We start from the raw sequence: 23770 nt of genomic DNA on the forward strand, positions 1-23770 counted from the left end.
AAACAATTCTCCATGGAAGGGCAGTTTCTGTTTCTAATGAGTATTTTTCTCTTTTTTTCCCCTCTAGCTTTTCTTTAAGTTTTCTTCCTCCAACATTGCCTTTTCCTGTACAAGGCAAACCGACATCTTTTTCTGTTTTTCTTTTCCTAAGAAAAAGTACTGCATCTTGAAGACAAACCATTCCCAAGACTAGTGATAAATATTAAAACAAACAAAAAAAACTTTAAAGGTGAATCACCTACATTACCTTGATGAAGTAAAAAAAAAAAAAAAAGCAGTTGCACTAAGGTAGCTATTCCAAATACCTGTGTTTAAACAATTTTAAAAACTGTTTATTTATTTTGTAAGAAGAATGTACCCCTAGTCCAAAGTTAACTATGTGTAAAAAAATTTTTGGCCAAAAAATTTACAAAAACATTTTCAGTTCAACCTAATGAAAGTGATATCTAGAAAATATTTGACATCATTAAGTCTGCCTTAGATAGTTCCGATTCTAAAGCATTCCTAAGGCACGGTGTTCTGGAAGACAAATGTGCTTCTGCGGCGCTGCGTGGCGTATGCGGCATCCGTGACTGGCTGCAAGTGAGCCCTGGCAGGCTCCTTCCTCCTGACGCTGGGGGACTGTGAGAGGAGTCAGACATAGGCCCCCAGGGCTGCATGGAACTCTGTGAGACACTGGACCAGCTGCTGGAACTTGGGCCTCTCTTCTGGATCTAAAGCCCAGCAACAAGCCATCACAGCAAATCTGCAGAGTGACAAGACCAGAAAATTTGGCTAGTGATGATATAGTACTCCTAACCTTTTGGTCAATATGATACCAGTTATGTTGTCTATCTAAATGTGGGTGTGGAGAGGACGATATATTAAAAAAAAAAATCAATCAATATTACTATCTGTTGGCAGAGCTAAAATGAGTTATCTGGATGATATTTGTGGATTTCAATTCTGAAACATGTCAAAATATATCAGCAAATAGAGACTGTATATAACTACCTAAAACACAGTCAAAATAATAACCTGTGTTATCCTGTACAGTTGACTCTTAAACAACACAGGGGTGAGGGGCGCCGACTCTCTGCATAAAAATCTGCGCATAGCTTATAGTTAGCCCTCCGTACACCCAGTTCCCCCTCATCCGCATATTCAACCAGCCATGGACTATGTAGTACTGTAGTATTTACCACTGAAAAAAATCCACACGTAAGTGGACCCACATAGTTCAAACCTGCATTGTTCAAGGGTCAACTGTATTTAAGTTCTGAAAGAAAGAACTTGCAAGAAGAGGAACCTTTAACTAAACTGTAAGAATCCTGGATCTACAGTAAAATCTGTGCAAAAGCTGCCACCTTGCCACAGTATAAAAACCTTCAGGGGATTCTGGAACTGAGACTCAATCATCCCTGAACAGCCTCCTGCCCACTCCGATCCCATTATATGGGAAGACTAACTATGTGATAAAAGCAGGAAACAGGAACTATCCCACTCACCAGACCAGAACATCTTCCTTATACGTGTATCAGTTCACACCAGCTGGCAAGGCACAACAGCAATGAGAAAGGCTCTTTATAACTAAGGATGTCCTTAAGGCTGTGTAGGTCCTCACTCTACACAGGAAAACCGACAGTGTTCAGTGTTTTCTCACTATGTACATAAGTCTCTTGGATTAGATTAATCACTACAAATATGAGATGCAAAAAGTCCTAATGTCAAATGCATTAAAAAGAATGAATGAGTCTGGCTGACTTTGTAGTTTCTCTACAGGAGTATAATTCAAGTCCAAAGAGGCATTATTCTCAAAAGGGAAGTCTCTGTACGAGTATGGACACCTGTTCTTTTTCTTTTATCCAAATGTTGTAAATGGAATGAAATCCATGTCTTCAAGCTCAGAAAAAACTTACAGTTCATCAGGACAGTTGATCGGCTGGGCTATTCGGTAACCGTCTTTCAGGTACGCGGCCATCTCAAACGGGTCGATGTCCACATAGGGCGTTTGGCCCAGAGTCATGAGCTCCCACAGCGTCACTCCAAAGGCCCACTGAGAAGAAGAACGGCAACATCGTGAGGGGATACTTAAAACAGCTGTCAGAGTGCTGCTGCCCGTGGCCAGGTAGGGACCAAAAATGCAGATTGATCAATTTTTTTTTTCTTTTTTTTTTTGTGGCATGTGGGATTCTTAGGCATGGCATGTGGGATCTTAGTTCCCCGACCAGGGATCGAACCCGCACCCCCTGCATTGGAAGTGTGGAGTCCTAACCACTGGACCACCAGGGAAGTCCCAGCAGATCAATCAACTCTTAATGAAAGCAAAATGTTATTTATAAAAAGAAGTCTACCATACCCAGTTAGATTCTCTTGTTGGACAGAAAGGAACATTTTAATAAATGCATCCTTTAATGTGAATATCACTATTGTATATTCTAAGGTAATTAGAGCCGTTGGAAAGAATTATTTTTACTGTTGATTACAAGCCCCACCACCCAAAACTGTTAATTATGTCTAAAATTTTCCTAATATGTAAATGTGTTACTTTAAATACCATAGCTAGTCTGCATAGTTGAGAAGTGGAAAATGCAAATCACGTAAAATATAATGTCATGGATTTTTACTATATTCAGATAATTTAAATTAACAGATGAAAGTATACTGAAAGAATATCTTCCGGAGGGTGCAGAGAAGATGGCGGAAGAGTAAGACGCGGAGATCACCTTCCTTCCCACAGATACACTAGAAATACATCTACACGTGGAACTGCTCCTATAGAACACCCACTGAATGCTGGCAGAAAACGTCCGACCTCCAAAAAGTCAAGAAACTCCCCCCGTACTTGGGTAGGGCAAAAGAAAAAAGAAATAACAGAGACAAAAGAATGGGGACGGCACCTGCACCAGTGGGAGGGAGCTGTGAAGGAGGAAAGATTTCCACGCACTAGGAAGCCCCTTCGCGGGCAGAGACCACGGGTGGCAGAGGGGGGAAGCTTCGGAGCCACGGAGGAGAGCGCAGCCACAGGGGTGCAGAGGGCAAAGCGGAGAGGTTCCCGCACGGAGGAGCGGTGCCGACCAGCACTCACCAGCCCGAGAGACTTGTCTGCTCCCCCGCCGGGGCGGGCGGGGCTGGGAGCTGAGGCTCGGCTTCGGTCTGATCGCAGGGAGAGGACTGGGGTTGGCGGCGTGAACACAGCCTGAAGGGGTTAGTGCACCACAGCTAGCCGGGAGGGAGTCCGGGAAAAAGTCTGCAGCTGCCGAAGAGGCAAGAGACTTTTTCTTGCCTCTTTGTTTCGCGGCGCGCAAGGAGAAGGGATTCAGAGCGCCGCCTAAACGAACTCCAGAGACAGGCGCAAGCCGCGGCTAACAGCGCAGACCCCACAGCAACAGGGGCGCAAAGGAAAAAACGGAGAGACTCCCGCACAGAGGCCCGGCGCCGAGCAGCGCTCACCAGCCCGAGAGGCTTGTCTGCTCACCCGCCGGGGCGGGCGGGGCTGGGAGCTGAGGCTCGGCCTCGGTTGGATCACAGGGAGAGGACTGGGGCTGGCGGCGTGAACACAGTCTGAAGGGGTTAGCGCACCACAGCTGGCTGGGAGGGAGACCGGGAAAAGGTCTGCAGCTGCCGAAGAGGCAAGAGACTTTTTCTTGCCTCGTTGTTTCACGGCGCGCAAGGAGAGGGGATTCAGAGCGCCGCCTAAACGAACTCCAGAGAAGGGCGCGAGCCGCGGCGATCAGCGCGGACCCCAGAGACGGGCGTGAGACGCTGGGGCTGCTGCTGCCGCCTCCAAAAAGCCTGTGTGCGAGCACAGGTCACTCTCCACACCGCCCCTCCCGGGAGCCTGTGCAGCCCGCCACTGCCAGGGTCCCGTGTTCCGGGGACAACTCCCCCGGGAGAACACACGGGGCACCTCAGGCTGGTGCAACGTCACGCCGGCCTCGGCCGCCGCAGGCTCGCCCCGCCTCCTCTGTACCCCTCCCTCCCCGCGGCCTGAGTGAGCCAGAGCCCCCGAAGCAGCTGCTCCTTTAACCCCCTCCTGTCTGGGCGGGGAATAGATGCCCTCAGGCGACCTACACGCAGAGGCGGGTCCAAATCCAAAGCTGAACCCCAGGAGCTGTGCGAACAGGGAAGAGAAGGGGAAATCTCTCCCAGCAGCCTCAGAAGCAGCGGATTAAAACTCCACAAACAACTTGATGTGCCTGCATCTGTTGAATACCTGAATAGACAACGAATCATCCCAAATTCAGGAGGTGGACTTTGGGAGCAGGATATATTAATTTTTCCCCTTTTCCTTTTTTTTGTGAGTGTATATGTATATGCTTCTGGGTGAGATTTTGTCTGTATAGCTTTGCTTTACAATAGCTTTATTTTACTTCACTATATTATAGCCTCTATCTTTCTTTCTTTCTATTTTATCTCCCTTTTACTCTGAGCTGTGTGGATGAAAGGCTCTTGGTGCTCCAGCCAGGCATCAGGGCCGTGCCTCTGAGGTAGGAGAGCCAATTTCAGGACACTGGTCCACAAGAGACCTCCCAGCTCCACGTAATACCAAACAGCAAAAATCTCTCAGAGATCTCCATCTCAACATCAAGACCCAGCTTCACTCAACGACCAGCAAGCTACAGTGCTGGACACCCTATGCCAAACAACTAGCAAGACAGGAACACAGCCCCATCCATTAGCAGAGAGGCTGCCTAAAATCATAATAAGGCCACAGACACCCCAAAATACACCACCAGACGTGGACGTGCCCACCAGAAAGACAAGATCCAGCCTCATCCACCAGAGCTCAGGCACTAGTTCCCTCCACCAGGAAGCCTACACAACCCACTGAACCAACCTTAGCCACTGGGGACAGATACCAAAAACAACGGGAACTACAAACCTGCAGCCTGTGAAAAGGAGACCCCAAACACAGTAAGATAAGCAAAATGAGATGACAGAAAAACACACAGCAGATGAAGGAGCAGGGTCAAAATACACCAGACTTAACAAATGAAGAGGAAATAGGTAGTCTACCTGAAAAAGAATTCAGAATAATGATAGTAAGGATGATCCAAAATCTTGGAAATAGAATAGACAAAATGCAAGAAACATTTAACAAGGACGTAGAAGAACTAAAGAGGAACCAAGCAATGATGAAAAACACAATAAATGAAATTAAAAATACTCTAGATGGGATCAATAGCAGAATAACTGAGGCAGAAGAATGGATAAGTGACCTGGAAGATAAAATGGTGGAAATAACTACTACAGAGCAGGATAAAGAAAAAAGAATGAAAAGAACTGAGGACAGTCTCAGAGACCTCTGGGACAACATTAAACGCACCAACATTCGAATTATAGGGGTCCCAGAAGAAGAAGAGAAAAAGAAAGGGACTGAGAAAATATTTGAAGAGATGATAGTTGAAAACTTCCCTAATATGGGAAAGGAAATAGTTAATCAAGTCCTGGAAGCACAGAGAGTCCCATACAGGATAAACCCAAGGAGAAACACGCCAAGACACATATTAATCAAACTGTCAAAAATTAAATATAAGGAAAACATATTAAAGGCAGCAAGGGAAAAACGACAAATAACACACAAGGGAATCCCCATAAGGTTAACATCTGATCTTTCAGCAGAAACTCTGCAAGCCAGAAGGGAGTGGCAGGATATACTTAAAGTGATGAAGGAGAAAAACCTACAACCAAGATTACTCTACCTGGCAAGGATCTCATTCAGATTCGATGGAGAAATTAAAACCTTTACAGACAAGCAAAAGCTGAGAGAGTTCAGCACCACCAAACCAGCTTTACAACAAATGCTAAAGGAACTTCTCTAGGCAAGAAACACAAGAGAAGGAAAACACCTACAATAACAAACCCAAAACATTTAAGAAAATGGGAATAGGAACATACATATCGATAATTACCTTGAATGTAAATGGATTAAATGCTCCCACCAAAAGACACAGGCTGGCTGAATGGATACAAAAACAAGACCCATATATATGCTGTCTACAAGAGACCCACTTCAGACCTAGAGACACATACAGACTGAAAGTGAGGGGATGGAAAAAGATACTCCATGCAAATGGAAATCAAAAGAAAGCTGGAGTAGCAATTCTCATATCAGACAAAATAGACTTTAAAATAAAGACTATTACAAGAGACAAAGAAGGACACTATATAATGATCAAGGGATCGATCCAAGAGGAAGGTATAACAATTGTAAATATTTATGCACCCAACATAGGAGCACCTCAATACATAAGGCAAATACTAACAGCCATAAAAGGGGAAATCGACAGCAACACAATCATAGTAGGGGACTTTAACACCCCACTCTCACCAATGGACAGATCATCCAAAATGAAAATAAATAAGGAAACACAAGCTTTAAATGATACATTAAACAAGATGGACTTAATGGATATTTATAGGACATTCCACCCAAAAACAACAGAATACACATTTTTCTCAAGTGCTCATGGAACATTCTCCAGGATAGATCATATCTTGGGTCACAAATCAAGCCTTGGTAAATTTAAGAAAATTGAAATCGTATCAAGTATCTTTTCCGACCACAACGCTATGAGACTAGATATCAATTACAGGAAAAGATCTGTAAAAAATACAAACACATGGAGGCTACACAATACATTACTTAATAACGAAGTGATTACTGAAGAAATCAAAGGGGAAATCAAAAAATACCTAGAAACAAATGACAATGGAGATACAACGACCCAAAACCTATGGGACACAGCAAAAGCAGTGCTAAGAGGGAAGTGTATAGCAATACAAGCCTACCTCAAGAAACAGGAAACATTTCGAATAAACAACCTAACCTTGCACCTAAAGCAATTAGAGAAAGAAGAACAAAAAAACCCCAAAGCCAGCAGAAGGAAAGAAATCATAAAGATCAGATCAGAAATAAATGAAAAAGAAATGAAGGAGACAGTAGCGAAGATCAATAAAACTAAAAGCTGGTTCTTTGAGAAGATAAACAAAATTGATAAACCATTACCAGACTCATCAAGAGAAAAAGAGAGAAGACTCAAATCAACAAATTAGAAATGAAAAAGGAGAAGTAACCACAGACACTGCAGAAATACAAACGATCATGAGAGATTACTACAAGCAACTCTATGCCAATAAAATGGACAACCTGGAAGAAATGGACAGATTCTTAGAAATGCACAACCTGCCGAGACTGAACCAGGAAGAAATAGAAAATATGAACAGACCAATCACAAGCACTGAAATTGAAACTGTCATTAAAAAGCTTCCAACAAACAAAAGCCCAGGACCAGATGGCTTCACAGGCGAATTCTATCAAACATTTAGAGAAGAGCTAACACCTATCCTTCTCAAACTCTTCCAAAATATTGCAGAGGGAGGAACACTCCCAAACTCATTCTACGAGGCCACCATCACCCTGATACCAAAACCAGACAAAGATGTCACAAAGAAAGAAAACTACAGGCCAATATCACTGATGAACATAGATGCAAAAATCCTCAACAAAATACTAGCAAACAGAATCCAACAGCACATTAAAAGGATCATACACCATGATCAAGTGGGATTTATCCCAGGAACGCAAGGATTCTTCAATATACGCAAATCAATCAACGTGATACACCATATTAACAAATTGAAGGAGAAAAACCATATGATCATCTCAATAGATGCAGAGAAAGCTTTCGACAAAATTCAACACCCATTTATGATAAAAGCCCTGCAGAAAGTAGGCATAGAGGGAACTTTCCTCAACATAATAAAGGCCATATATGACAAACCCACAGCCAACATTGTCCTCAATGGTGAAAAACTGAAACCATTTCCACTAAGATCAGGAACAAGACAAGGTTGCCCACTCTCACCACTATTATTCAACATAGTTTTGGAAGTGTTAGCCACAGCAATCAGAGAAGACAAAGAAATAAAAGGAATCCAAATCAGAAAAGAAGAAGTAAAGCTGTCACTATTTGCAGATGACATGATACTATACATAGAGAATCCTAAAGATGCTACCAGAAAACTCCTAGAGCTAATCAATGAATTTGGTAAAGTAGCAGGATACAAAATTAATGCACAGAAATCTCTTGCATTTCTATACACTAATGACGAAAAATCTGAAAGTGAAATTAAGAAAACACTCCCATTTACCACTGCAACAAAAAGAATAAAATATCTAGGAATAAACGTACCTAAGGAGACAAAAGACCTGTATGCAGAAAATTATAAGACACTGATGAAAGAAATTAAAGATGATACAAATAGATGGAGAGATATACCATGTTCCTGGATTGGAAGAATCAACATTGTGAAAATGACTCTACTACCCAAAGCAATCTACAGATTCAATGCAATCCCTATCAAACTACCACTGGCATTTTTCACAGAACTAGAACAAAAAATTTCACAATTTGTATGGAAACACAAAAGACCCCGAATAGCCAAAGCAATCTTGAGAACGAAAAATGGAGCTGGAGGAATCAGGCTCCCTGACTTCAGACTATATTACAAAGCTTCAGTAATCAAGACAGTTTGGTACTGGCACAAAAACAGAAATATAGATCAATGGAACAGGATAGAAAGCCCAGAGATAAACCCACACACATATGGTCACCTTATCTTCGATAAAGGAGGCAAGCATATACAGTGGAGAAAAGACAGCCTCTTCAATAAGTGGTGCTGGGAAAATTGGACAGGTACATGTAAAAGTATGAAATTAGAACACTCCCTGACACCATGCACAAAAATAAACTCAAAATGGATTAAAGACCTAAGTGTAAGAGCAGACACTATCAAACTCTTAGAGGAAAACATAGGCAGAACACTCTATGACATACATCACAGCAAGATTCTTTTTGACCCAGCTCCCAGAGAAATGGAAATAAGAACACAAATAAACAAATGGGACCTAATGAAACTTAAAAGCTTTTGCACAGCAAAGGAAACCATAAACAAGACCAAAAGACAACCCTCAGAATGGGAGAAAATATTTGCAAATGAAGCAACTGACAAAGGATTAATCTCCAAGATTTACAAGCAGCTCATGCAGCTCAATAACAAAAAAACGAACAACCCAATCCAAAAATGGGCAGAAGACCTAAATAGACATTTCTCCAAAGAAGATATACAGATGGCCTACAGACACATGAAAGAATGCTCAACATCATTAATCATTAGAGAAATGCAAATCAAAACTACAATGAGATATCATCTCCCACCGGTCAGAATGGCCATCATCAAAAAATCTAGAAACAATAAATGCTGGAGAGGGTGTGGAGGAAAGGGAACACTCTTGCACTGTTGGTGGGAATGTAAATTGATACAGCCACTATGGAGAACAGTATGGAGGTTCCTTAAAAAACTACAATAGAACTACCATACGACCCAGCAATCCCAATACTGGGCATATACCCTGAGAAAACCATAGGTCAAAAAGAGTCATGTACCAAAATGTTCATTGCAGCTCTATTTACAATAGCCAGGACATGGAAGCAACCTAAATGTCCATCGACAGATGAATGGATAAAGAAGATGTGGCACATATATACAATGGAATATTACTCAGCCATAAAAAGAAATGAAATGGAGGTATTTGTAATGAGGTGGATGGAGTTAGAGTCTGTCATACAGAGTGAAGTAAGTCAGAAAGAGAAAAACAAATACAGTATGCTAACACATATATATGGAATCTAAGGGGGAAAAAAAAAAAAAAAAAAGGCCATGAAGAACCTAGTGGCAAGACGGGAATAAAGACACAGACCTACTAGAGAATGGACTTGAGGATATGGGGAGGGGGTGGGGTGAGATGTAACAGGGTAAGAGAGTGTCATGGACATATATACACTACCAAATATAAAATAGATAACTAGTGGGAAGCAGCCGCATAGCACAGGGAGATCAGCTCGGTGCTTTGTGACCACCTAGAGGGGTGGGATGGGCAGGGTGGGAGGGAGGGAGATGCAAAAGGGAAGAGAAATGGGAATATATTGTATATGTATAACTGATTCACTTTGTTATAAAGCAGAAGCTAACACACCATTGTAAGGCAATTATACTTCAATAAAGATGTTTAAAAAAAAAAAAAAAAAAAAAAAGAATATCTTCCAACCTTGCTTGGGTAAGATATCAGATTTATTTAAAATCAACATGTAAACTATTGGTAGGAGCAGAAATCATAAGCAGTGGCAACAGTGCTCAGTCATGGTCCAGCCAGGGCTCCTCAGTTTGCCTGTGGCTTCTGGGCAGTGTGTGGACGGCAGGAATATGTCCCCACAAAGCTGCTGCCATGAGGCAGGGCAGGACTCAGACTGGGGGCTCCCACTGATCTGCTGCCACGTGTCGGCCTTGAGGTCAGGAGAGCTGAAGGTGGGTGAGGAGGAAGATACCTGTGTACCATGCTATCACGTTTATGAATACCTTCAAGTTCTAGACATTTTTTTTTCATTTTTCATTTTTTTTCTCATTTAACTTTCACAATGAACCTATGAGAATCACTGGTAGCCCAATTTTACAGATGAGGAAACAGGTTCAGAGAAATAACTTGCCCCCAAAAACACTTTTTATAAGTGAAGGGGGAAAAAAGGAAAGGAAAAAAACACAAGAACAGGTCTGTTTATTCAGAAAAATAATTTGCCCCCAAAAACACTTTTTATAAGTGAAGGGGGAAAAAAGGAAAGGAAAAAAACACAAGAACAGGTCTGTTTATTCAGAAAAATAACTTGCCCCCAAAAACACTTTTTATAAGTGAAGGGGGAAAAAAGGAAAGGGAAAAAGAGGAAAAAAACACAAGAACAGGTCTGTTTAATAAAATCTAAGCACACTGCATCAAATTCTAAGTTATTTTGTTCAATAATAATGAAATACTAACTAAAGTATACAGATTTTTTAAAGCCTTATATTTGTGAACAATAGTTTTATTTCTTATAATCTAGGCAAACAAGGAAACAATGGAATGACATCTTAGAATATTTTTTAAAACTGTCAATGAAGAATTCTATACTAAGCCAAAATGTACTTGAAAAATGAAGACAAAATACAGTTTTTCAAACAAAAGCTGAGAGAATATGTCACTGGCAGACCTACACTTCAAGACACGTTAGAGCAGTTCTTCATGTGGAAAGGAAAAACACCAATGGAAATCTGGATCTACACCAAAAATGAAGAGTGCTAAAAATATACGAACAACAACTAGGTATTTTTTCCTCATTTAAAAATTTCCTTAATAGACTGTTTAAGGCAAAACCCCATGCACTGTGGCGTTTATAATATAAATGGAAGTAAAATGTATGTCCATAATAGCATAAAGGATGGAAGGGGATGAGTGGAAATACTGTATTGTAAGCTGCTTATATTAAACATGAAGTGGCATAATATTCGAAAGTAGAAGGTGTACACTGTAAGCCCTAGAACAGGTTTCTCAACTTCAGCACTAGTGACACTGTGGACTGGATGAGTCTCTGTTGTGAGAGGCTGTCTTGTGCATGGCAGGATGTTTAGTTCAGCAGCATCCCTGGCCTCCACCCACTGGATGCCCCAAGTTGTAATAACTGAAAATGTCGCCAGATATTACCAAATGCCCCACACTCCCAGAAGGGAGGGTGCAAAACTGCCCCCAGTTGAGAAACCCTAAGCCAGACTGATGAAAGAAAATAAAAAGACACAAATAACCAATATGAGGAAGAAAAGAGGAAACATCATTACAGATCCTATAGACATCAAAAAATATTATAAGCAACTCAACTTTATGCCAATAAATTCAATAACTTAGGTGAAATGAACAAATTCCTTGATATATACAAGTTACCAAAATAGATACAAGAATAAATAGAAAATCTATACAGCCCAATATTTCTTAGAGAAATTGAATTCATAATTTAAAATCTTTCCACAAAGAAAACTCTACATCCAATTTCACTGGATGAATTCTATCAAACTTGAAAGAAAAAAATACAATATTAGTTTCCTAATACAATGTTAGTTTCCTAGGGCTGCCATAACAAAGTACCACAAACTGGGTGACTTAAACAATGGAATTTGCCTCACAGCTCTGGAGGCTAGAAGTCCAAAATCAGGGTGTTGGCAGGGCTACACTCACTCTGAAACCCACAGGGGAGAATCCTTCCTTGCCTAATCCTACCTTCTGGTGCTTTGCCAGCAATCCTTGGTGTTCCTTGGTTTGCAGCTGTAGTACTTCAATCTCTGCCTCTGTTTTCACACAACATTCTCCCCTTGCATGCCAGTGTCTCTTCTTATAATGATATTAGTCATATTGGATTAAGGTCTACCTTAATTATGACTTCATCTTAACATTATATCTCTAATAACCCTGTTTCCAAAGAAGGTCACATTCTGAGGTATAGGGGTTAGAACTTCAACCTATCTTTTGGGGGAACACAATTCAAACCACAGTACAATCCTACACAAACTCTTTCAGAAAACAGGGGAGGATGGAACACTTCTCGACTCATTTTTAGGCCAGCATTATCCTAAATACCAAAACCAAAGAGTTTAGCTTTTTGGAACTTAGTATCTTTTTTATTAATTGTTACCATTAAGGTAGAACAATGGCCATCCTTGAGGTCTGTGCTTTGGGAGGAGGGAAGAGACAGGAATCAGATGCGGATGGATGTATATTTTTAAAATCTTCATAGAGACAGAGTCTACTGGAATTTCCCTAAACCTATTGGTTTAAGGGGAATCTTCTATTCTGCTTAAAGATGGAAAAACGATTTCAAATTAATAAAAGTCAAAGGAAGGTGCCTGCTGACATACAGGTGTTTGTCTTTAAACTTTATATGAACTTTTAATAATGACAGTAATTAGTCAATGTAATGCTTAATTTTAAAAATGCTGTCCAGGGCTTCCCTGGTGGCGCAGTGGTTAAGAATCTGCCTGCCGATGCAGGGGACACGGGTTCGAGCCCTGGTCCAGGAAGATCCTACATGATGCGGAGCAACTAAGCCTGTGCGCCACAACTACTGAGCCTGCGCTCTAGAGCCCGCGAGTCACAACTACTGAAGACCGCCTGCCTAGAGCCCGTGCTCCGAAACAAGAGAAGCCACTGCAATGAGAAGCCCACGCACCTCAATAAAGAGTAGCCCCCGCTGGCCGCAACTAGAGAAAGCCCACGTGCAGCAACGAAGAATAAATAAAATCTTTATTTATTTATAAAGCACCCAAAAAAATAAATTAAATAAATTAAATTTTTTAAAAATAAATAAATAAACAAAATAGTGTCCAACTGCCACAGGGAAGGTAGTTCACTACACAGATGGAACAGAGCCCAAAGAAGTGAAGCTAGTTGGAAGGGTGTTCCTACCCCTTATTTACAAGATGAGATGGGTCTGTTCTTATTCACTGATTGTGGTAGCAGCTTCGGGAAAGGAATAATCAATCCAAACTAGATTTTGGAGGAAGAAACAATGAGAATCGGTAAGAAGTGGATACTGCCACTTGATGAGTAACCCCATCCACTGACAAGGGATGTTCTAACAACTTCTGACTGTAAGACTTTCATAGTAATGCTGGTGGTATCGGAGACCTGGAGTGTACACAGGTACCATAACAGTACAAAATATATAAGATGACTTTAAAAAAATACTTCTTTCACATTGTTGTATCCACATTATCACTAAGCACCCATCTAAGTTTCTTATGTTACATATTGCAGCACTAATAAACACCAAAAAGAGAACCATAAAGCCAAAGGGAAAGTTGCAGTTTCATTTCCTTACAAGCCAACAACCAAAAAAAGTGATTAATTACATGTTGGCTCACCAACCCTCTACAAAAAAATCAAGACCAAATAGCACAAGGATAATTTGTGGAAAACTTGCTCTCTAAAGTCTTCTGATAACTGAACCATTTAAAATTTAGACAGACTTATTCTATAATTTCCTCTTGTTTGACGTCTTTGGAAAGGGGGCAATGAGAAGGTCAGCCTGTTTTTTCCAGAGTTTTATAAAACTTTTATAAAAGGCTCTTGCTACACCCATTTAAAGAACATGTAGAGAATAACAGTGTTCTTCTATTCATCTTATTTCTCTTCTCCCAACTTGTGTTATTTTACAGCTTCTTAATATATAGGATACAAAATTTTTTTTTCACTAACAACATATACAGATGTGACTTGTCAAAAAGTGTATAATACTCGGGAATTCCCTGGTGGTGCAGTGGTTAAGAATCCGCCTGCCAATGCATGGGACACGGGTTTGATCCCTGGTCCGGGAAGATCCCACATGCTGCAGAGCAGCTAAGCCTGTGTACCACAACTACTGAGCCTGCGCTGTAGAGCTCGTGAGCCACATCTACTGAGCCTGCGCTCTAGAGCCCGTGAGCCACAACTACTGAGCCTGTGCACCTAGAGCCCATGCTCTGCAGCAAGAGAAGCCACCACAACGAGAAGCCCGTGCACTGCAACGAAGAGTAGCCCCCCGCTCGCCGCAACTAGAGAAAGCCCGTGCGCAGCAACGAAGACCCAACGCAGCCAAAAATAAATAAATGAAAATTTAAAAATAAATTTATAAAAAAAAAAAGTATATAATAATTCTTTTTTACCCTTTGATGTAATGTTCACTAATGTTGGGACTATTCAGAGATTTCCATTCTGTTACTTCAGGCTGACCTCAATATATTACATATGATGAGAAAAAAATTTTGTCCAATTCTAAATGATCTCATCTGACCACAGTAAAAGCATAATCAAGTGTTCTATGGCTAGGCCTTTCTGTTAACACTAGAAACCTAACATCCCTTTCTCATATATGGAAATGGGTTCAGATGACCAAAGTGGAATTAACTTAATGTGGGACAAGTGCTTTCCAAGCTTGGGTAATAAGAAAAATCACCTGGAGTGTTTGTTAAAATTACAGATTCCCTAGCCCCATCCTAGTAATTCTGAGACCTGGAACTCAATATTTTTAAGAGTCCTAGCTGGGTCTTAAGATCCTGCAAACTTAGGAACTAGTCTTAGATGTGACAGCAGCAGTGGTCAGACAGCAAAGACAGAAGACAGTTTTTATGTATTTTTATTGTAGTATGGCCAACATACAATAAACTGTTCGATTTGATATATTCTCACATATGTATACACCTCTGAAACAACTGCCACAATCAAGATAATGAACATATCCATCACTTCCAAAAGATTCGTACAGCTCTAATCCTTTCCTCCCAGTCCTCCCACCACCGCCCCACTATCTCCAAATAACCATTAATATGCTCTCTGCCACTAACATTAGTTTGCATTTTCTAGAATTTCACATAAATGGAATTATTAAAACTGAACATTTTGTCTAGCTTCTTTCACTCAGAATAATGATTCTGAGATTCATCCATGATATATCGACAGTTCATCCCTTTTCACTGCTGAACAGTAGTCCATTGTATGAATACAGCAGTTTACCCATTTACCTGTTGATGGACACTGAATTATTTCCAGGTTTAGCTACTAAAAATAAGGCTGCTATGAACATCTATGCCCAAGTATTGGTAAGGACATATACTTTCATTTACCTAGGAGCAAAATGACTGGATATGGTATGTACATGTTTAACTTTTTAAGAAACTGCCACACTGGGAATGGTCCCTGGTGGTCCAGTGGTTAGGAATCTGCTTTCCAATGCAGAGGATGCAGGTTTGATCCCTGGTCAGGGAACTAAGATCCCATATGCCATGGGGCAACTAAGCCCACGTGCCCCAACTGCTGAGCCCACAGGCCTCAACTAGACAGCCCACACGCCACAACTTCAGAGCCCATGTGCCACAATGAAGAGCCCTCGTGCCACAACTAGAGGGAAGCCCATGGGCCACAATGAAGATCCTGCGTGCCGCAACTAAGACCCAATGCAGCCAAAAATAAATAAATTTGAGACTTTTCTTCTTTTCTAATATTGATGTTTAATAGTATACATGTCGCCCTTGAGCAGCATCCCCCAAATCTTGAAACGTGTTTTTACTTTCATTCAATTCTAAGTACTTTATAATTTCCCTTTTGATTACTTCCTTGACACATGGGTTATTTGAACGTGTATTATTTAGTTTCTAAATATTTGAGGATTTTCTAGATTACTTTTTGTTGTTGTTGTTAATTTATTTTTATTTTTGAGTGCATTGGGTCTTTGTTGCTGCTCGCGGGCTTTCTCTAGTTGTGGTGAGTGGGGGCTACTCTTCATTGCGGTGCGCGGGCTTCTCACTGTGGTGGCTTCTCTTGTTGCAGAGCACGGGCTTCAGTAGTTGTGGTTCGTGGGCTCTAGAGCACAGGCTCAGTAGTTGTGGCACACGGGCTTAGTTGCTCCGTGGCATGTGGGATCTTCCCGGACCAGGGATTGAACCCGTGTCCCCTGCATTGGGCAGGCGGATTCTTAACCACTCTGCCAGCAGGGAAGTCCTAGATTCCTATTTTTGATTTCTAATTTAATTCCACTGTGTTCACAAAACCCTACTTTGTGTGAATTAAATCCTTTTAAATTTATTGACTTGATCATGATCCAGAATGTGGTCTACCTTAGTAAATATTCCATGTGAACCTGCAGATATGCATTCTGCTGTTGTTGAATGGTGTGTTCTATAACTGTTAACTAGATCAAGTTGGTTGGTACTGTCATTCAAATCTATATCCTTACTGATTTTCTGTCTATTTTACTAATTACTACACAAGGGGCATAAAAATATGTTCAATGATCTTTTTAAAGGATTTAAGTAAGGAGAAAAAAAAACTGTATACATTTACCCATGCAGTTACCATTTCTGGTACTCTCTGTTCCTTTGTCAGACCCATATTTCCATCTGGTATTACTGGTTCCTAAAGGACTTCCTTTAACATTTCTTACAGTGTGCATCTGCTAGTTATGAATTCTTTCAGCTTTTCTATTTCTGGAAAAGTCTTTATTTCCCCTTCAGTTTTTGAAAGATATTTTATCTGGGTATAAAATTCTACATAAGTTTTTTCTTACAGTAGATGTTAAAGATGTTTAAAGATGTTGCTTCACTGTCTTCTCCCTTGCATGGCTTCCCATGAGAAATTTTCCTGGTTCCTCTGTATATTAACATTCTTTTTTTTATGGCTGCTTTTAAGATTTTCTCTTTATCGCTAGTCTTGCGCAATTTGATTATAATGTGTAATGCATTAGTTTCTTTGTGCTTATTGTGTTTGGGGTTTGTTGAGCTCTTAGATCTGTGGATTTATAGTTTTAATCAAATTTGGAAACATTTCAGTTATTTCTTCATTATTCTTTTAGTCCCCCACTGCCCCGCAACTCCAATGCATGCTTTTGTGGACCCTGATTACAACTATATTCAGCAACCTGAAGTTGTCCCATAGGTCAATGAGAGATCCTTCTTCAAGAATTTTCTGTACCTTCTCTCTCCTATCTCTTGCTTTATTCCCATCTCAGACAAGAGGTATACCTCCTCCTATGCCAAACTATACCTTTACGTGGGTTTCTGAGCCCGTTCACCTATCATCTCTTGGACCTCCCCTCCAATAATCACAAGTCCATCTCTTTCTCCCCATTGCTTCCCTGCCTAAAAGCCACACCAAACAAACCCAATAAAATAAAACACAACATTAACACAATAAAACCTCTCTTGATCCTGCCATCCCATCAAGCTACAATCCTTCCACTCCTTTTCATAGCTAAACTTCTTCAAAGTGTAACCTATTGTCTCCACTTTCTCACCTCCCACAGAGCCCTTAACAATCATATCCATCTTTAATGATTTACTAAACCTGCCTGTTCAAAAGCCCTCAAAGATTTCCTCATCCTTTCTGACTACTGCAGATATGTTTAGAGACTAGACTCTCCTTGAAACTATTTCCTTCCTTGGTTTCTAAGACACAGCATTCTCTGGATTCTCTTCTTACCCTTCTGTTTTATTCACTGTTCATCTTTCCTTTCTCACTAACTAAAGTAAATATTCCCTACATTTTCTCTTGGCTTTCTTCTCTCTTTATATTCGCTACCTCTGAGATCAACAAACTCTCTTGTTTATTCAATCACACACTTTTACGAAGCTGATGTACAATTTCTAATATCCTGCTTCTATGTCTGTCCAGAATTCCAGACCTACATTCCACCCATCAGTATCCTGAACTCAACATGCCCCATAGCAAATCAATCATGTTTTCCCCTCAAACCAGACAGTCTACCTGTTGTCCTCAATTGTGTTGCATCTTTACAGTGCAAAGATTGCACTTAGGTTTTCAGAAACATGGGCCCTGGGCACAAAAGCAGAGTAGGTATCTATGCAATATATCTAATACTTACGAGGGAGACCCTAGGCCACAAAGGTCAATTAATAAATCATTTACTCTTAAGTAACAACTGTAGTCAAAAGAACACATGGAATCTCTGAATTGAAGTCTGTAGGAGTGAGACAAGGAGAAAAATGAGGATTCAACATGGAAACAGAGGGGAGAAGAGGACAGTGTGAGGCCCTCCAAGATTCTTTTACACCGTCAAGTACACAGCTCTCTAAGGATAAGATTAACACTGCTACGCGCGCGCACACACACACACACACACACAACTTTAATTCTGTAAATATGGAAAACCTTCTAAAGGAAAATAATTAAGTCAGAGTTCCCCACTGCCTGTTCTGGGAAAAATGACTTGTGCCAGAAAATATAAGGCCGCGTGTGATAGGTGCCATTATTAGGTAGACAAAGAATTCTTTATGGGTGTCATTAAGTAGATACAATTCTCTGGGATCCAAAGATGATCAAATTAAATGGCATAGAAGCACCTGGTGAGTTTGGACTCAGCAGGAATTCCGAATTGGCTGAAATGCAGAATATAAGGAAACGTACAGTAGAAAATATAAAACTGAAACAAGAAGATAAGGAACAGAAGTTCTGAAAACCAAGGCGAAGCAGTTTGGATTTCTCTTTACCAATTCCTTTAATTAAGAGTTCACTCTGAAGATCAAAATATCATGGAGTAACATTCCAAGCAGTGGAAGCTTGAGTCCAGTCAACTTTCATTAACATTAACTAAACAATTTTCACAAGTTTCCAAAACTAACACTATGCCGTACTCGAGGTACAGGCTTTATTAGTATATACCCCTTTCTGAATATCCAATTTTTGAAGCTATACTATTTTACGAATTTTAATTTTTCAGACACGTATTTTCCAGGCCTTTCCGATAACCACAGCAGAAATATATATCTATAGAATTATGTTACTTTAAAAAAGCTTTACTGGATGCACAGTGGTGGGCCAGGCCCCTGGCACACTGAGTGGAGGCAAGGGCCAGGAGCCAGGATCCAATTAATAAATTTACACAAGTGACCTTTAAAGGGTTCTTTTTAACAATTCTTCAGTGTAAACTATCACCTAAAAATCTTAATAATCCTTTATACTTATCATTGTGGCTTATACTTTTCTATTCCAGCTAAACAAATGTACCCAAGTGTACAATGACTACATAGAAAGTGTATTTTGACTGCATCAGGTATCGAATTTAGTACATGTTGCTAACTCTACTTCAAAAATCAGCAATCTTTAGGCACAGAGTGTCCTACATGACTGAAAAGAGACCAAATCTGTCCTAGGATCTAATATCGGATGCCTACCAAGCCATCACACATATCTGCTATATATGGTACTTTCCTCCACTGTATCAGATGCTTAGACATTGCTCTATCAGAACACTGGGGCTATTTGAAGGGGATATTAAAGAGAATGATAAGGACAAGGCAGGAAAGGAAAGGAAGGATATGTTCACAAGATCTCTTAAGGAAAATATCTATTCTCAAGGAGAGCCAAATACAGAAAATAAATTGAGTGCAACTACTTGATCACAAGACAGGAACTGGTCACTCTGAAAATATATTAACTGTTCCTAAAGTAAATCCATTTATTCCTCATTCCCAGGAAATATTAGGACTATTTCATAAAACGAAACAATATTTTCTTAATGTTAATAATATTAAACTTTAAATCTTTATTTCCTAAAGTAATGTCTCAATGATTTTTTCACCTCTCCAGCTTTTTTCTAATGTCTTTTAATCAATTCATCTTAACATGAATATTTAAATAGTACGTCTAAGATAGTTGATGTGTAAAATGTGCAACCATAATGGAAACAAATTAAATAATGGGACTCTAAGTATTATTCTAAAATTAATAACGAAGAAAGGGAGTAAAATAGAAAGTTTTCTATTCTTTTAAAAATAATAAGCATTCTCTGAAAACTATAGCTCTCTCTGATACCACAGTAGTTCAGAAGACCACTCTTCATGGGCATATTATGAATGTGAGTTTCTCCTGCACAAGTCTGTTCAGGGTTGTGGCAATGACTTTCCATGGCACTGGGCAAAGAGGAGCAATAAGAAGCACTCTGCAGCAAGCAGAGTATCTGCATAACTACAGATTTCTCTCCTTCTTCTGGAGATAATCTCTAATGTTCACAAAAGAAATAATGTCAAGGAACACATTTTCATATGCCCTGCACCCTAAAAACTGTTTGAATACCTTAAAGGATCTCCTCATTGCCATAAACCACACTGATAAGACTCACATGGAAATCATTTCCTTGACTTGTTTTTTTCCCAAGAAAATGCTTTGTAAACACAATGTAATACCATAAAGGCAAGAAAACCACCAAGAAAAAACTCTTAATTGTGTATTCCTGATTGCATTCAGTCTCTTAATAGAAGGTAGCCTCTTACAGAATTGTTAGCTACTATAACTAGCTAAATAATTCAAAGAAGACATAAATCAAGAAATCTATTTTCAAATAAAGGAAAAGAAAGTCACCAAAAAAGATCTATGGCAGTACCACATCTGATGAAAACAGAATAAAAACAATATCCAGAAATTCTTAATAATGGCTATGATGATGTCATATCTTAGAATAATATTAGAGATTTATAACTAGTCAAATCTGGTTGTGCATATTTCCTAAGTTCAACAGTTAAAAGCTGATATTAACATTATAATAATCTTGACATAGTAAAATATTGAATCTTTCCAGTAAAAACTATTAAAACACAACCCAGAAATGCAATGTATTATTTTTAAGACAGAAAACATTAATGTATTTCCAAATAAATCAGGGAGAATTTTTAACTATAAAGGAATGCAAAAATGTTAAGGGTCTTTTAAAGGGCAGAGAAAATGTTCCTTCCAAGGCAGTAATATCATTTGTTAGATGCTACATTAATAGCTAAAATATGTACTTTACATGTGTAGATATTCTGGGGGGAATGGGGTTACATTACTTATTTTGCATTTGACTCTGAATGAAGTTTTACAGCCCCAAAGTAGAATATTAAATGTAGCTTTTTAAAACCCCAACTTAATCCATAAAGGAAAGGTGGAAACACAGCATAATGATTATGTATACACATTTCAATACAAATGTTAAAAAGCAATTTAACATGTGTGCTTTAACATAAGAATTCAAAAAATACTCAATCCCACAAAACAGAAAGGCAGGATTTTTACACTAAATAGCCCCATCACAGTCATAGGAAACAGAACAGTATTCCCATTCCTTTCAATCTCAATTGTCCAAGGCAAAAGATATTGTGGGGAAAAATACATTTTAAAGGAAATGAATTTATAAGAATCTAAAGAAGAAATATCTGAACATTTTAGGAGCTGACCATGTTAAACGTAAATCAATGTGGGTATTCTCACCAACACATTCTAAGTACAGCTCAGAAGAACTTGTCACACAGACATTTCAAGTAAGTTTATGCCAATACATGCTAAAAGTGGTGATGATTTTAAAGTAATTCTCCTGTTAAGTCAAGTTCTTACATAAAATATGTGAACTGCTGCAAAATTTGTAAAATATCATAATTGTAAGAAAAACTAATTCTAAGTATGATTTTGAAATATTTGCTTAACCAAGCCATATATCCTCTACATGGACTTTACCAGCTAGTAAGCGCAGTGTACCCAGCTGAAGAGATGTAGATCACATTGCTTAGAAATGTATTATTACCTATATAGTCTCATTAGTTGAAGTGTATCATCTAATTTTCACTCTGGAGTTCCTGTGAAATATGTGATCATAAGTGTTATAAAAAATAATTCCTAAAAAAATTTCCTATTACTGCTTAAATATACAATGGAATACTTACATAGGAATAAGCAAATACATTAAATTAAGCACGCATATTTTGGGGGCTTCCACTGTGCAAGCTAACAGTACTACTGGCCATCTTGCATACCCCTCTGAAATATTACTTACCAATATTCCTTTTTCTAAGAGAATAATCAAACAATTCCCAATCTCCTTGAAGTTACATGGCATCTTTGTATTATAGACTGCCATCTAAGAAACATCTTCTATTTCCTGCCCGTTAGACTAGTTTTGGGTTCACCACAACTGCCACCTCATTTCTGTTAAGGCAACTATGCTATATTTCAATGAATAATAAAATCATAAAATTTTAAAATCAACCATTAAAAAGAATATTAACATCCCAAAGAGATGAGTGAATTAATCTTTTAAATCAAATATGGAATGATATTTTCAAAGAAGATGTGAGGAAAGTTTCTTTTACTTTTCTGCATTCAAAAATGTTCAGATGCAGGCTTTTCTACTAAAGGGGTGGATTTGAAAACCATGTAGCTCTAATTCAACTGATATTATGTTTTAGAACTATGTTCTAAAACCAAAGTTAAACTCAATTTTTTTCCCCATGAAAACAGCTTTGCTTAATGTAGTAACTGGTAAAGAATCCCACCTACAATTCAGAACTTCTGAATAAAGATTTGGCAACGTGAAAAACAAGCACCTGAGTATAACTGGTCCTTACTGTCATTCAATACAGCAGCTGTTTGCTAGCCTAAATCAAGCTCTGCTTTCCTTTTTTTTAAACATCATTTGAGAAAAATAAACATCAAAAACAAAACAAGCAACCCCTCCTTCCCCCAAAAGAAGTCCAGGTTCTCTATAGATAGCTATGAGAACTATGTAAGTTGCTTTGTGTATTTGCATTGCTTTACTTGGAATTTTAACTTCTTGACGTTAATGTTAGAGAAGTTTTATTTTATTATCACAGCTCTGGAAGAACAGACTAGGCCTAGTTTCCCACTGCAATACAAGCTGAACCCTCAGGGCTCTGTGTCTAAGAATCAGGATTTATTCCTCCCACCTCCACCCATTCTCCAAAAGGCCCCATGCCTCTGGCTGCGAAAGACTGTGGCAACAAGTTTCCATCCACTATTAACCTTTGCAGCTGCTCCATGAAGCAGAAAACATCCTTCGCATCATCACTCATATCTATTCTGCCCATCTCACAGGTGTCAGATAAGCTTTTTTTTTTTTCTTTTCAGAGAGTAGTTGATTATAAATTAAGTTAAAACAAAGTATTTTGAAGATATGCATAATGAAAGACCTTCACTTACAGGAAAAAAGTTTAAAAACTATATATGTAACTTGTTCATTCACATCAAGTGAGCACATCTCATCAAAACACTTGGTATGCAGAAAGGCACAATATATCAAATAGCTAACCTAGCTCCTGAAAAAGAAAAAAAAATTTAAATTAAAAGACTATAATAACAAGAGAGGGTTCCTCCCTTAACAAATCATTTTAAGGATTTTAAATTGGAAGATTAGTTTTTCAATAAGGAAATCTTAGGTAATTTCAATTACTGAGTGTAGTGGATTGAATGGTGGCCCCAAAGATATGTCCACATTCTAATCCCTGAAACCTATAGATATTACCTTATATGACAAAAGATGTGATTAAGTTAAGGACCTTGAGAGTAGAAACATATCCTAGATTATGAGATAAATCCTAAATGCAATCATATGTATCA

At 39.2% G+C, this 23770-nt stretch overlaps 1 protein-coding gene across 3 annotated transcripts in view; it reads right to left on the minus strand.

Moving 5' to 3' along the window:
- Positions 1 to 306: 306 nt before the first annotated feature.
- The window catches only part of RYK (receptor like tyrosine kinase), a 110429-nt gene continuing 86965 nt past the window's right edge, over positions 307 to 23770 (minus strand). For 2 of the 3 annotated variants that reach the window (XM_082460674.1, XM_082460673.1), the window contains exons 14-15: positions 1899 to 2035; positions 307 to 745 (exon numbers count right to left, since the gene is read on the minus strand). In XM_082460674.1, the coding sequence (XP_082316800.1) occupies positions 634 to 745; positions 1899 to 2035 (249 nt within the window). In that variant the 3' untranslated portion in view covers positions 307 to 633. Of the gene's footprint in view, positions 746 to 1472; positions 1605 to 1898; positions 2036 to 23770 lie in introns of those variants that run through there. The other variant, XM_082460675.1, reaches the window with a different exon arrangement.

This window comes from Balaenoptera physalus, assembly GCF_965194825.1.
Source record: "Balaenoptera physalus genome assembly, chromosome: 4".
Lineage (NCBI taxonomy): Eukaryota > Metazoa > Chordata > Mammalia > Artiodactyla > Balaenopteridae > Balaenoptera > Balaenoptera physalus.